General features: G+C 50.7%; 6 protein-coding genes across 6 annotated transcripts; 5 read left to right on the top strand and 1 right to left on the bottom strand.

Moving 5' to 3' along the window:
• Positions 1-353: 353 nt before the first annotated feature.
• N7515_003628 (putative transcription regulator BDF1) lies at positions 354-2,893 on the top strand (the record flags this gene model as incomplete). Its single annotated transcript, XM_056664372.1, has 3 exons — positions 354-457; positions 543-2,505; positions 2,561-2,893. 3 exons carry the CDS (start codon positions 354-356, stop codon positions 2,891-2,893), a joined length of 2,400 nt encoding a protein of 799 aa, XP_056523429.1.
• A 589-nt stretch (positions 2,894-3,482) lies between these two features.
• N7515_003627 (uncharacterized protein) lies at positions 3,483-4,804 on the top strand (the record flags this gene model as incomplete). Its single annotated transcript, XM_056664371.1, has 4 exons — positions 3,483-3,626; positions 3,698-3,778; positions 3,859-4,439; positions 4,531-4,804. The coding sequence occupies 4 exons, from the start codon at positions 3,483-3,485 to the stop codon at positions 4,802-4,804; spliced, it is 1,080 nt and encodes a 359-aa protein (XP_056523428.1).
• Positions 4,805-5,028: 224 nt separating this feature from the next.
• N7515_003626 (uncharacterized protein) lies at positions 5,029-6,072 on the top strand (the record flags this gene model as incomplete). Its single annotated transcript, XM_056664370.1, has 1 exon — positions 5,029-6,072. The coding sequence occupies one exon, from the start codon at positions 5,029-5,031 to the stop codon at positions 6,070-6,072; it is 1,044 nt and encodes a 347-aa protein (XP_056523427.1).
• Positions 6,073-6,354: 282 nt separating this feature from the next.
• On the top strand, positions 6,355-6,693 carry dph3 (CSL family zinc fnger-containing protein; the record flags this gene model as incomplete). The annotated part of the gene is made up of 2 exons (XM_056664369.1): positions 6,355-6,549; positions 6,607-6,693. 2 exons carry the CDS (start codon positions 6,355-6,357, stop codon positions 6,691-6,693), a joined length of 282 nt encoding a protein of 93 aa, XP_056523426.1.
• A 775-nt stretch (positions 6,694-7,468) lies between these two features.
• Positions 7,469-8,242, bottom strand: N7515_003624 (frataxin family protein; the record flags this gene model as incomplete). Its single annotated transcript, XM_056664368.1, has 2 exons — positions 7,469-7,744; positions 7,892-8,242. The coding sequence occupies 2 exons, from the start codon at positions 8,240-8,242 to the stop codon at positions 7,469-7,471; spliced, it is 627 nt and encodes a 208-aa protein (XP_056523425.1).
• A 3,201-nt stretch (positions 8,243-11,443) lies between these two features.
• N7515_003623 (glycoside hydrolase family 128 protein) lies at positions 11,444-12,250 on the top strand (the record flags this gene model as incomplete). Its single annotated transcript, XM_056664367.1, has 1 exon — positions 11,444-12,250. The coding sequence occupies one exon, from the start codon at positions 11,444-11,446 to the stop codon at positions 12,248-12,250; it is 807 nt and encodes a 268-aa protein (XP_056523424.1).
• Positions 12,251-14,162: the final 1,912 nt, after the last annotated feature.

Genomic DNA, 14,162 nt, shown 5'->3' with positions numbered 1-14,162 from the left:
AGACCCGCCTTCTCAATCTACTTCGCTATCACGTGATTGCGCACATACCGCCTTCTTGGCAGTATAAAAACAACCATCGCCAATCGCATTCTCCACTCTTCCTATCTCCCGATCATCTCTGACCTCATTTTCCGCCCTTCCCCTGTCGCGCTTTTTTTTTCAATTTCGTGACAACCTTTCATCAATAACGAGTTCATATCGACGCGCCTTGGGTCGTTGACAGTCCTTGTTTACGAATCTGAGGGTGTCTCAGGTGATCACTAGCTCTCAAAACATCTTCAAAAGCTCTCACCTCATCGACACTTGCTTCCCTCATTACATCCTGCCTCCTCATTCTTTCCAACGCGAACCCAATGGCGACGCCGCCTCCTGAGGTTCATCCTGTCACGAAGGAGGACAAGCCCCAGTTGCCTCCAACGCCCACTGGTCTTTCCGCGCCTGACCTCACAGCCACCAGGTAAGCACCTCCTTTCCAGCAATTAACCGTGCCTCCTGAACTGACTGTTGACGCAGTATTCAAAGTGTCGCCCCCCTGTTCAAAGCGATGGCCCGGCAGACACCGAGATGAATCCCCCGGCGCTGAATGGTCACGCCCCCACCAACGGTACAAGCACTGCGACTTCCCCACCCAAGTCTCCCGTCCCTGCGCCTATCGATCATCGGGTGCCATCGGAAATGGCCCAAAATGACACACCTTCTGCTTCAGGCTCGGCTCCCCCTGCTGAGGCCCCGCCGACCGAGAAAAATGTCGGCGCTCCACAGGGTCAAGACTCTGCTACCCCAGTCGCGGCCGACGCTGCCGCTGGAGATGTCGCGCCGTCTGTCCAGGCTCCGGTTCATGATCCAACACCTTCCGAATCTACCAGTGGCCCCATTGCCACATCCGATGCAATGGCTATTGATACCCCCCAAGATGTCTCGGCTGCCCCGAAGACAGAGCTGCCACATCATCCTAACCCGGATTCCGCTCCCATCTCTCTTCCCGCGCCCCAACCAGTCGATCAACAGATGACGGATGCATCAGAGCCGCCGCCATCTCCGTCCAAGATGTCCCGACAACGTGATTCTAGCATCGGCATCGAAGAACCATCTGCTAAGCGGGCCAAGGTCGAGGGCGAGGACTCGGCTGTCGACGTCAAGTCTCAGGGTTTCACAGCTTCAGCGACCGGAACACCTGGACCAACTCGTACTGGTGACGCACCAGGGCTGACCAAACTCCAACACAAGTTTATCTCGAAGTCTCTCACAAGCCTCAAACGCATGCATGACGCGCGTTTCTATAGGGAACCTGTGGATGCTGTCAAGTTGAATATTCCTCAGTATCACACCATTATCACCCAACCCATGGACCTCGGCACCATGGAAAAGAAGCTTAAGAACAACGAGTACACTTCTCCTGGAGCAGTTGCGGATGATTTTGCGCTGATGGTCAATAACACTACCATCTTCAACGGCGCAGACCACCTGGTGACCCAAGAGGGAATCAGACTGAAGGGCGTCTTTGACAAGCAAATGACACATCTTCCTAGGGCCGACCAAGTGGAAGAGAAGAAGCCAAAGAAGCAGACCGAGAAGACGTCCGCTGCTCGCCGGGAGCCACGGACTTCCCTTCCCAGCCAGCCTAAGGCTTCTTCCCCTCAGTCTCAGACATTTGCGCTTGGACCTGAAGGACTGCCTGTCATCCGTCGCGATTCATTTAACCCAGATGGTCGTCCGAAACGCTCCATCCACCCACCGAAACGCGACCTCCCATACTCGACCAAGCCCAAGAAAAAGAAGTTCCAGTGGGAGTTACGCTTCTGCCAGGAGGTCTTGGACGAGATGCACAAGCAGAAGCATTACAACTGGGTTATGCCTTTCTACTACCCGGTGGACCCCGTTGCCCTGAACATTCCTACTTATCACAGCGTCATCAAGAAGCCGATGGATCTGTCGACTGTTCAGTCCAAACTCAAGACTGGCCAGTATGAGAACGCCAAGGAGTTTGAGGGTGACGTTCGCCAAATTTTCAAAAACTGCTTCCGATTCAACATTCCTGGTGACCCTACCTACATCTGTGGCCAACGTGCCGAGGAAATCTTCAACGCCAAGTGGGCTCAGAAATCGGACTACCTCGAAGCGCATGAACCGCATCCCGAACAGAACACCGATTCTTCTGATGAAGATAGTGACGAGGATGCCGAGGAGAGCGAAGAGGATGATGAGAAACTCACTTTGCTCCAGAAGCAGATCGCTGAAATGTCTCGCCAGGTTGAGGCTATCACCAACAAGAAGAAGAAGACCCCGCCTTCTTCCAAGAAAGTTGGCAAGACCAAGCTTGCCAAAAAGGAATCCAAAAAGCTCGGTGGTAAAAAGGACAAGAAGAGCAAGAGCTCTCAGCCTGGCAAAGTTCGTGCCATCACCTACAATGAGAAGCAGATCATCTCGAACGGGATCAGTAGTCTTCCCGACAAGAAAATGCAGCAAGCCCTCCAAATCATCCAGAACAACGTTCCTCAACTCAAGGTCGGTTCTTTTCTGTTCACTTATATATGAATCATGGTCTAACCTATAATTGCAGGGAACTGATGAAGCTGAAATTGAGCTTGACATCGATGAGCTCCCCAATGATGTCTTGCACAAGCTGCTCAACTTCGTGAAGAAGCACGTCCCCAATATGATGGATGACGATGACGACGACGATATTCCTGCCAGCAGCGTCGCACCCCCAAAGCCCAAGAAGAATAAGCCGATGAGCAAGTTTGAACAAGAAGCCCAAATCAACATGCTTCAGAGCAACCTTTCTCGTTTCCAGGGTGGCGCCTATTCTCCCGATCCAGTGGCCTCGGTCGAACACAACGAAAGCAGTGATGATGATTCTGACTCGTCCGAGGAAGAGAGCGAAGAAGAGTAGATACTCTTCCTCGTCACTTTCGCCATTTCCTCATACGAATGGTCTTTCACCCTGCCTTTGCGTTCTAAGCGTCCGATTTCCCCAGTGCTTTTTTTTTTCTTTCATGTCTCGCCAAATATTTTCTTCGGTTTTGACGGACCCCAGCAGATGGCTCATTATGCAATCCCTGTTGGCCTTGTCTGTACATATTTTATTTCCAATACCCCTGCATTTGCCAAGGTTCCCATGGACCTCATGCTCAAGATTGGCCAATCAGGTTTCCAGTTTGAATGTTCCTTTCCCCTATCCCTGAGTGTACTTTTTTTCCCGTTTCGATATGCAATGGGATGGATGGGTGGATGAGTTTGCTCTTTTTCTCCGTTGCGGGAGACGGTGAATTGAAGCTGGGTCTCTAGCTTTCACATGTATGATTACGAAAGAAACGTGGATGTGCAAATGAAGATGTATTTGTAGGATTAAAACCTCTTGTTGTAATTGGTTACTCTTCCAATATCTCCCAATTTATCGTAGTCTGCCTCTTGGCTATTGGCCGTAGCGCGGAGAGGCTTCTTCGGCGGTGAACTTCCCCAGCTTTTCCTGTAACATCAACATGATTCCTCCCTGTGACCCTTCCATTCTCGACCACAATCCTCAATTTCAACGACTTTATGAGACCCTTACCACATCCATACTCAATCCAGATGCCTCGACCCGCGCTCAAAGCAAGAGCTCCGCTCGCACAGCTGTGGGAGAAGTGAGTTGGCGCGACAAAGACTGCACGAATAAAGCTCTAACAACGATTGACAGGAGTTGAAGCAATGTCAGATTCAAAGTTCCAAGAAGCGGATCAAGGAGCGAATGCTCCGGCAATTAGCTTTCGCTCCAGACAGCAGCCTGCCCGCGGAGGTCAGTCCAACCCCAGGGGGAACGACCCTTCCCCTGTCCAAGAGGAGAAACCACATATTTAACCAGCCTACTACCCATAGTACCATGACAACCTCACCATAATAACCCTCTACCTGGAAACCCCAACCAACGCTATCGAACTCGACACCCCGAACCCAGACACCGAAGCCAAGAAAGCAGACGATGCACTTTCCCTGCTAGCACCAGACATCGAAGCATTCTACTCCAACCTCCCAGCCTTCATCTCAGCCTTTTCAAACACCCTCTCATCCGCGATCCAGGACCTACGCGCTCTCGCAAATGCGGACACAGATACAGCCATAATACCCGACGCAGACGCGCCCGCTGCACGCTCGAACCATCATGCGCGCGCCCGAGCCCGCGACCGTCGAGTCCGGACCTCCATGGCGCCTGTCCCGCTGCTCTCGTCGCAGTTGCAGGCTCGCATGCGCGCGCTGCGCCAGATGCAGCTGTCTGACCTGCCGGTCGCGAGGCGGAAGATGGCTGCTACCGCGGCGGAGGTGGTTGACATGCGGGCGCGGGTACTGGAGCGCACGGTTGTGACTCTGGAGCGGGCGAAGCATGGGGCTTTGGCGAGGGCGACGAAGGCTAAGGCGGAGCATTTGGCTCTTGTTGCGCAGAATTTGGAGGGGAAGTTGGAGTATGTTTTGTCCTTTTTCTCGCTTCGTGCTTTTGTTTTGTTTTGTTTTGTTTTTCTTCGAGTGTTCGAGCCTCTAACAATTTCACTACAGAGTTACGAAGTTGGAGGTTGCGGCTACGCTTTATACGCCTGAGACAATTGCTGCGCTCACTCGGTACAGGCAACACCTTCGGCAGACGAAAGAACGCTTGGAGGACCAGCGGAAGGTGGCGCTCGAGGAATTGAGAGCCTATGGCGATGTAGATGCAGGTCCGATCGCCGATTTCGATGTTGACGAAGGGTCTTTCGCCGAAATTGCTCGTCAATATGGGTATTTGGCTCGAGAGCTGGAAACAGTGAAAAGAGCAATAGCACTAGAGGAATGACGTACGCCAACAGAGCATACATAGCAAGATATCAAACAGATTATACAGCTTCAATCACAACTTCGATCTGCACAGATAAGCTGTAAGCTCCCAGACCGGGAACCTTGGCCCTAGTCCCTCCGCGCTTGGCGACCATCGGAGCCCAGAAACACCCGAACCTCACCTCTTCTTCCTCACGGCCCTAAAGCTCAACTACCCACAGTCTGCTCCCAAGAGATGTCAAGATGGCAGAGGTCAACCCCCCAATCCATTACAAATCGCTCGCCGTCCTAGCAAGTTACCTCTCAACCGCAGCAATCCTCACTGCCATCTGCTGCAACACAATCTATACCCGGTACCAAGCCCGCCAAAAGAACAATGACTGGGCAACACCCCATCGACGCAACCAATTCTTCCTCTTCACCTGCCTGGCAACCCTAAGCATCGCCACAACTTGGTACTACATGTTCATGGTCTTCGTCCACTCATACACCACCTGGGCCACCAGTCCCGAAGGCATCGCCTACTCAACCATAGACATGAATTTCCTCGTGCGCGCCGGCCTGTGGCTAAAAAAGTCCTACCTCTTCCAAGAAGCCTGGGAAACAGTCTCAGAAACACCAACGCGCTTCTGGTGGAGCGGACAAATCTTCGGCTGGACGATCGGGTGGAGCGTATTCCTGGCCATCACAGGTCGACGATACCGCATCCCCCGTGTTTGGGTGTATATGCTTCTTGCGCAATTCGTCGCCGTCTCATTCGCGGCAAATCTGTTCTTCGTGACTATTCTCGTTTCCCCACGGCCGGATAGGAAGGATGTGTTCTTTGCGTGGGCGCCGCCGTTGCTGGTTGAGGTCTTGCCTGTCGTTTTGTCGCTGCTTGATACCCTTGCTGTGCCGGTTTATGCGCGTAGGAAGGAGTTTATGCCGCTTTTGCTCCTTCCGCATGTTTTAGTGTTTGTTCCTTGTTTGCTTGGGCCCGGGGCTGGGGCTGGGTCGAAGGATACGGCTGTGGCTCAGGGGGAACGGACTACGCGTCGTTATGTTGTCTTTTTGCAGTGGGTTTGGGCGGCTTTTGTTGCTCTACAGGCTTACTTTACGGCTTTGATGTTGAAGGATGTTGGGATGGATGTCGAGTACGGCGAGGTTGGTCGACGACTACTGGATGCTGTTTATGCTCATCCGGCTTGTAGTAGTGTTAGCTGGGATGTTATCTGCTGTACGTTGAGTGCTTCGTTGTGGGCGGTTGTGCATGGGTTTGATACGAGTTCGATGATTGGTGGGCAGTGAGTGTGAAGTTGCCTACGGCGTATATTTTCCAGATGACGAAGTATAGAAGGTTGATGAGAATATAGTCGGCTCTTGCATTTGTACCTAGACATGAGTTCAGTGTATGTAAACTCGTCAACGATCAAATTCGTCCTACTTTGTTACTTTGTAATTGTAGACTCAATCTTAAATCCGAACCCCCTGACTTAACTCCACGCATCACATGACCAACTAAACTTTTCTCTACTCCAAACAACTTCGCCACATCTCCATTCCAATACAGATACCAAAACAAAATCCAAAATGGCCGACGAAGCACTCAACATCTACGATGAGATCGAAATCGAAGACATGACCTTCGATCCAAACATCCAGATCTACACATACCCTTGCCCATGCGGCGACCGCTTCGAGATCGCAATCGACGATCTGCGCGACGGCGAAGAAATCGCCGTCTGTCCGAGCTGCAGTCTTATGATTCGGGTTATTTTCGATGCGGTATGTTTTTCCATTTCTCGGGACAAAACGCTCGGTGTTATCCTATCCTGTGTCCAGATGCTAATCTACGTCTTGCGGGGTATACAGGCCGATCTCCCCAAAGCTGATGCGCCGAGCACGAGTGAAGTGGCTGTTCAGGCTTGAGCGCTGGTTCAAGGATATTTCGAAATTTGTTCAAAACGGCTGCCTAGAGATCGACTGTGTTCGCGATTTCGGACATTGAGTCGCAGTCGCCACCATCGCGGGGATACTTCTAGGTTGGATACCGTTGATGGTATCACGCCGCTGTGGCTTTATATGGAATGGCTTCTGCGGTGTTGGCGCAGCTTTGATCCATCTTCAGTTCAAACTGCATACCGCGCGACTATGTGCCACACTTTTGGAGGGGTCTATCACATCTCGCCGAGTGTCTCGCTACATCCAACAGGTATCGGACTGGTGGAATCGCTCTCATACTTGTGTTGGCACCCGGGTCTTTTTCGCTGGACGTGTTGAACGTCGACGCATGGTCCATCGGCTGTACCTCGAGTAGGATGTTACCTCGGGGCATTATTTGGCTCGGCGAGACACCGTTCCATTGTCGTCGCCCGTTGTTATTGTCTTTTGGCTGTGTACATGTCAAGGCTGGACCAAGAGGCAGGACATAACTCTGACATGCTCGTCTAATTGCGATGGAATGCAGCATTGATTGCTGCTCAAGACGCTCGCTCGTATTCCCAGCTACATGTTCATCTTAAGATACTACACTTCTCCAAAGACCAGCACACAACAGCTCTCAATGCAACCAGATCATAGTACCAAACCCCTAAACTACAATATATGACACGTGTGACGTCCGTAATAGGACCTGAACCTCAAGAACCTCTCCTCTTGCTCCTATGTAAAGATAGCCAAGCAAGGTGATCTAATCTGATCTAATTCACTCAACAACCTCGTTGTAAATATCCTTCGGCAGACGCAAGCTCAACTCAGCATTCAACAAATCAGTCAAGTTCGACCCATCACGCAAGTAAATCCACTGCCCACTAACGAAAGGCCGGGATTCCTGCTTCTCGTGCATATAATCACCCTCAACAATCCAGTCGTACCGCTTCGGCCCAGAGATAGGCGAGCTAAGCCAGATCTGCTTGTTGGGAGGCTGCTTGTTGAGCACAAAGGTGCCAAGTGCAGGGACGGAGATATTCAAGACACCGGCCTGCACAGCAAATGATTAGCATCAATACAGAAACAGCATATAGCATTGCTTTTTAGGTTTTTCACTGCAAGAGCGGAGAAACGCAAGCAGCGAACTGCCCAGAGCAGAGCTGGGAAGATAGATAAATGTTCGAAATGTCAGACTTACACTATACTCGGCCTCAATATCAGACCCCTCCTCCTGCGCCTTCTCCAGCTCGCTCTGCAGCACATTGAAATAATGCTCCGAGTATTCGTAGTACTGCTCCGGCGTCAACGGCGACGGCTCAGTGACGTGGGCAGAGGCGCCGGCAACGGGCGCCGACTGTGGGTTTGGAGCTGGAGGGTTTGACGATTCCGGGTGGATGCCCTTGCGGATTGTCGGGGAAGACTGGAATGAGCGGGCGAAGTGTGGTGCGGAGCTTGGGCGGATGGTGCGGAGGAGCGTTGAAGTTGAGGATGGTGTGCGGACTGGACGCACGGAGTTGAGCAGAGCTCGGGGAGCTGCGCGGGAAAGCATTGTTGGATTTTGGCTGGTATTCGATGGTTGGTGGAAGACGTTGGATTTGGAGGTTCGGGTATTGGAGCTAGCCTGGTTGCTGATGATGCGGAGACGGGAGGATGATTTACATCATCAGTGCTCACCGCTTACCTGTTTCGGTGGGACTGGGCAGTATTTGAAGAGTGTAGATGGATGGGAGGGAATAGCTAAAGCAGTTTTGCTAGAGAGCGTGCTTACGATGTTATTTTATGAGCTGAACGGTGAATAGAATTAGAAATTATACTTCTAAACAGAAACCATTAGTGCTCGGACGGCCGAAACTGCCACCTTCTGACGCTGAAAATGGCTTGCATAAGTTGACAGTAGAGAAGCAAGATGAAGTTAATAGACAGTAAATAAAACAGGAAAAGCAAAAAAGATAATTGAAATAGCATGTCCTGGTTTCGATCCAGGGACCTCCGGGTTATGAGCCCGGCGCTCTTCCCCTGAGCTAACATGCTGGGATGTTGTAAGGGTTGTGGATAATTAACATTGTGACTCACTTGCCTGCCTTGGTGGAGCTTCCAAGGAGTGGAAATATGTCACGTGATAATTTATCTGCTTTTCTTCTGCACAATAAACGCAATGAATTCAGGGACCTTCGAGTTATGAGCCCCGGCCATGCCAGATGCTCTTATCCTAGCTAGAATACTCAATACTGGTATATCATTCGATATGGTGATGTTGGAGGGTTTCAATTAGTGATTGATGAGATGCGGCCTGACTCGACCCAGTTTAGTGCGTTACGTATTGGGAAGGCGGAACGGCTTGGCTTTCTTTGCTTTCCTTTCCTGGTCCCGGTACGCGCGAATCCTGGGATGTGCCACGTTACTTGGCATGCGGCCAGGACAACCCAGATGTTGACGTATTTCTTCTATTAAATCCGATAGTTGACATTGGACGGTCCTATTGATACTCCGGGAAGTGACCCGAGGAATGTTAGAATAATAGAATTGAGCAATGAAGTAAAGTTACGAACTTACGATGTAGATCGATGTACATCGATGTAGGCGCGACTATTTTGCAGGATTACACAGTACAAAGAAACCGGGGGATGAGGAATCCTTTCACATGATCGAGACCCTGGTCTCAGTCCTCGAAATAGAGGTGCAGACATGCACGCATCAATGTTCGCCTCGGAACTATATCCGGGAGCTTGATCTGCAGAGGCAGGATCCAATCGACTGAACTGTGATCTCATCGCCTTGCAATTTTCGAAAGTGGCAACTACGGCAGCTCCTGAGTTAGTACGACATTGAATACAATTGAAAGTCCGAGGGTAGTATCACAATCCACATGTACGAGATCTAGGGTCTGCTTGGCGCGTAAACCATATGCCATTCGCATTCTGCAGGGTACACGTTGTGATCGGGTAGCAACTTTGACGACCTATGGGATGGTCGGGAATAAGAGCCTCGATTTCCAGTCATCGTTCAAAGGATTACGACCACGTCATATGTAGGAGGTAGGACAAATTTACCGGGACGACATCCGGACCCGACAGGGGCGAATGCGATCGGGACGCCTCCTTGGCTGGAGAAAAACCTTGCAATTGCGAGAATGGGGCTCTCACCATGCATTGGATAACTAGTGCAACGGCGATGTGCCGGCAGAAACACCGGCGTGTAGTCCGGCAAGGCTTGTGCGGCTTGGCTTGTCTTGGCCGTTCGGCTAGCGATCGGCAGGGGCCTGATTCCTGAAGAGGGGTTGGTTTCGAACCCGCCCCTCTTCCTTCTAGCCCTAGAACAATGCCCCTCTCGGACGATCCAGACGCAAGGAGAAATGCGATGATAGGATCGGTGAACGGGAAAGACTGTCTGGGTCTTTGGTGAAACGTCGTGTCGATCGGTACTTTGGGCCAAGTCGAATCTGAGTGGCTGATTCGATCTATCCCACTGCGGTGGCGCTCTTTTCTGGGTCGGTGTATCATATCTTGAGCAGGTTGAATTACACTGTAATATAGGTTAATGCCCGCTATTGTCGCGATGAATGTAACATTTCTGAATGCAAATAGGCAGCGCGATGAGGGTCTCAGCGGAGTAGATTTCCCTCGTTTAATTAATATAGTGTAATGTTTGTGTTTTTCCTTGGTGTTCCTACGGATAATTTCAATGGAACTGTAATCTGATAGGCCGCCTGTTGGGCCCAGCAATGACGTATCTATGGTGCACCTATCAGATCCGCTCCCCTGGCCGGGAGCCAGGGAATCGCGCGGTGCACTGCGTGGCTGACCAGGGTTATCCAGTTCGATCCATGGTACGGTATTGCACTTCAATTTATGGAGCCAGTTCATGTCACAGGCTTGTGACATTTTTCCCTATTGCAACCTTCATGTTCTGCCAGGGGTAAACCAATTATTGTGATATGCCCGACCTTACAGACAATTACTGAAGATAGACTCCCGAACTTACGTGTCGCGTGTTTTCCTCCGTAAGTCGCTGCAAGTCATTTCTACATACTAGTTGCAATGTACGCAGTACGGAGTAACAGACCCTCATCACGGTCCAGGCTATTGTGGAGTGGTCTACAGCGCTTGGCTGTGGGGGTTAGACTAGATGAAAACCTTGACAGAAGGTACTGAAGAACTTAGCGACGATTAGCGCCTGAACGGGTAACAATTCCATCGTAAATGTAAGAAAGGCGCTCGGTTTGAGCCAATCACCATGTTTCTAGTCACTGTCAACCCTCCAAGTATGGAGCTCATGCCGATCCAGCACTTTCCCCTGGACACATCGTGCCAATGATATCTTGCAGCGATTATTGTCCAGACCAGAGACATGGTTATGATTGTAGAACTGCCTCACTCGGTGCCTGAATATCCAATGGTCATTTCCATTGTACTCCACCGAATGTGAAGCAATGGGATCTTTTTCCAGCCAGGTGGGTTGCCTATTAGGTAGCTGTGGCACACACACCCACACACATAGATGCTGGGAGTTTTAAATACTTCCTCCCCCCAACCTCTTCCTCTTCTTCCTCGTCTTCTCGTCACAGTTACTTCATTCTTTCATATTCTTTCGGTCTTCTAGTCCTGTGCCGTGCACGGTCTGGGCCTCACTTTCCTTCAAGCTACGCGCTTCTACATTCATTACCTTCGAGAACGGGTTTCTCTTTTCCCTCCTTATACCCATATCTTGTTCCTGTGACCTGGATAAACACGTCTTTTCAGAATTGTCCACAATGGTCTCTTTCACCAAGCTTTTCACCGCCGGCCTAGTCGCCACCTCGGCTATGGCAGCCCCCATGGAGGTCAAGCGTTTTGCTACACCCCCAGCCAACAAGCGTGGTGCCGCCTACAATGATGTCGCTGCCGTTGATCCCCTCGCCAACAACGGCGGTATCTCATGGGCCTATGACTGGGCCGGCTCCATTTTCGGCATCCTGCCCTCGGGCGTCGAGTTCGTTCCTATGCTCTGGGGTGCAAAGGACTTTGGCGGCTGGATCACCACCATCGAGACCGCACTTTCCAGCGGCAGCCAGTACATCCTAGGATTCAATGAGCCCGACATGCCCTCGCAGGCCAACATGAGTCCCGGTGACGCTGCCAGCTTCTACAAGACCCACATCACTCCCTTCGCTGGCCAGGCCAAGCTCATCTCGCCTGCCGTGACCTCCTCCACCAACACCGGCATGGGTCTGAGCTGGTTCGAGTCCTTCATCGGCAGCTGCGGCGGCTGCGATATCACTGGGTTGGCCGTTCACTGGTACGGCAACACTGCCGATGAGTTCAAGTCCTTCGTCACCCAGGCCATGGACACTGCCAGCAAGTACAATCTGGATGAGCTCTGGATCACTGAATTTGCTCTCAATGCTGATGTCAATGGCTCTTCCGATTTGGCCACAACTACTGCTTTCCTCAACGATGTCATCCCGTGGTTGAACCAGCAGGATGGTGTCACTCGTTACTCATACTTCATGGCTGCTGATCGGTACCTGCTCAGCGGCAACACCCTTAACCAGGCTGGCCTGGCATATGTCTCCCAGTAGATAGTGTGTTTCTTACCATCTTCTTTGGGTTGTATTTGCGATTGATAGTCCAAGGGTTCATATCCAGATGAATATCCCATTCATCTTCTGAAATGTGTTTAACGCAAATTTCACCAAATTATGTGATTACTTCCAATCAATCTCAGGCCAAGACTATTGTGTAACAGTAATCCCATAGGACCCTCTGCCATTGATCAATTTCTTCGACATTGACATGACAATGAGGTAGTCGCCTCGGAACTCAGGCCCGCAACATTACGGCCCTTGGCCATCAGACAGACGTCACGTTTTGTTTGGACTAAACAATATGTCTGTTGGTACCTATCTCAATGCCGCATTGTGTGTTGGTCCATTCTCAGCACATAAAGAACAGTTTGACCAATGAATCATCGAGGGCCTTCAATAGGGGGTCACCATATCCATTGTTCACTCACCATTTATGATATCTACTTGAGTCCTTTTAACATTGAACCTCATACATACGACCATAGGGTGTGGAAAACAGGGCTTCCCGTCCGCTCAGCCGTACTTAAGCCACACGCCGGTGAGTTAGTAGTTGGGTGGGTGACCACCAGCGAATCCTCACTGTTGTATGTTTTTGTTTTTGGTTTGGTCTTCCTATAGGAGAATTTACCTGCTTTAAAGCTGTATTGACGCAATTCCCATAGCCTGTACCCTGTACGGAGTAGTCACTACTACTAAACGGTTATCGCTTATCCTACAACCTTTAACTACTGTGGTATATGATTAACATTTAACAGAGGCCTCAGCCACGGCTATCCGCTTGAGATAGAAGGCAATGCCTGCAACTGTAGGTCACTGATGAATTCCAGTTGGTTGTAAGAGAGTCTCAGAGACCCAGAGCTTCTCCGTAGAATCGATTATCAAACTTGAAACAGCTAAACTTGGTGAGGAGGAAGTCACTTGTGCCCTTTTGGTTTGTCCGCTTGATATGGCTGGCGCGGATGTGCGCATAAAGATGATGTGTACAATTATCAAAAGAACCAGTCATATTCTGCGCATGGTACTGTGATCCGTAGTCACTTTATGAAGTTGCTGTTCAAACATGAACCTGTCGCCGGGATATTCTTTTGTTTGTTTTTTAACAAATAGAAATTCACGAGACACGTTCAATCGCCCTCCGGGGCACCCAGCCAACTCTTCCACTCCTCCTCAACAGCCTCAACTCGCTTTTCCAACGCCTCCAGCCGTTGAAGCAGACGTGTCTCTTCGACCTCGGCAGCATCCTCCATCTCAGAAGACGTGCGGGCACGACCACCGGAGCGACGAGAAAAAGAGGCAGATGGTTGTTTCTCCGAGCCTACTGTCTGTGCACTTGATGCAGACGGTTCAACTGTGGGAGTTGCCGAGACGATGGGCCTTTTGCCGCTCGGCGGCCAGCCACGCACGGAAAGATCCAGCAATCCCAGGGTACTTTTTTGCGTTCGGTACTGTTTCACCATTCAGGATCAATCTCCACCTAGGGAGAGCACGATCGAGAACTTCATCCGACAGGTAGCGATTGCCCCGAGAATCACTGGCCAAGGCAACATGCCAATATGGCACTCTGACGGTCCTGAGTAATTGGTGGGGAAGGTCAAACCCATTCCCTCATTCATGCTGTTGTTTTCCTGGATCACCATCTCATCCGAAGTGTTCTCAATTGCCGGAACTCGGACTTTGTTTTCATCATCCTGGGCACGGCGAGGGCAGTCGCGAGGAAGACGACGATCTCCATGAAGTGGCTTTTGTCCAAAAAGCAACTTGTACGGAGCAGTGTCCGGTATTATGAGTTCAAACTCGGTGTATTCGAAATCGCTCGCTTTGGCGACCCTGTTCTTGGTGGTCATCAATTTTCTCTGCCGAGTTTCATATGGTCAACGTCTCTCACTGACCATCGAGTTGAACAGTG

The sequence above is a fragment of the Penicillium bovifimosum genome (assembly GCF_028826915.1).
Source record: "Penicillium bovifimosum strain IBT 22155 chromosome Unknown utg000003l_segment0_segment0, whole genome shotgun sequence".
NCBI lineage: Eukaryota > Fungi > Ascomycota > Eurotiomycetes > Eurotiales > Aspergillaceae > Penicillium > Penicillium bovifimosum.
Note: the sequence above shows the minus strand (reverse complement) of the source record. Positions and strands in the feature narration are given on the sequence as shown.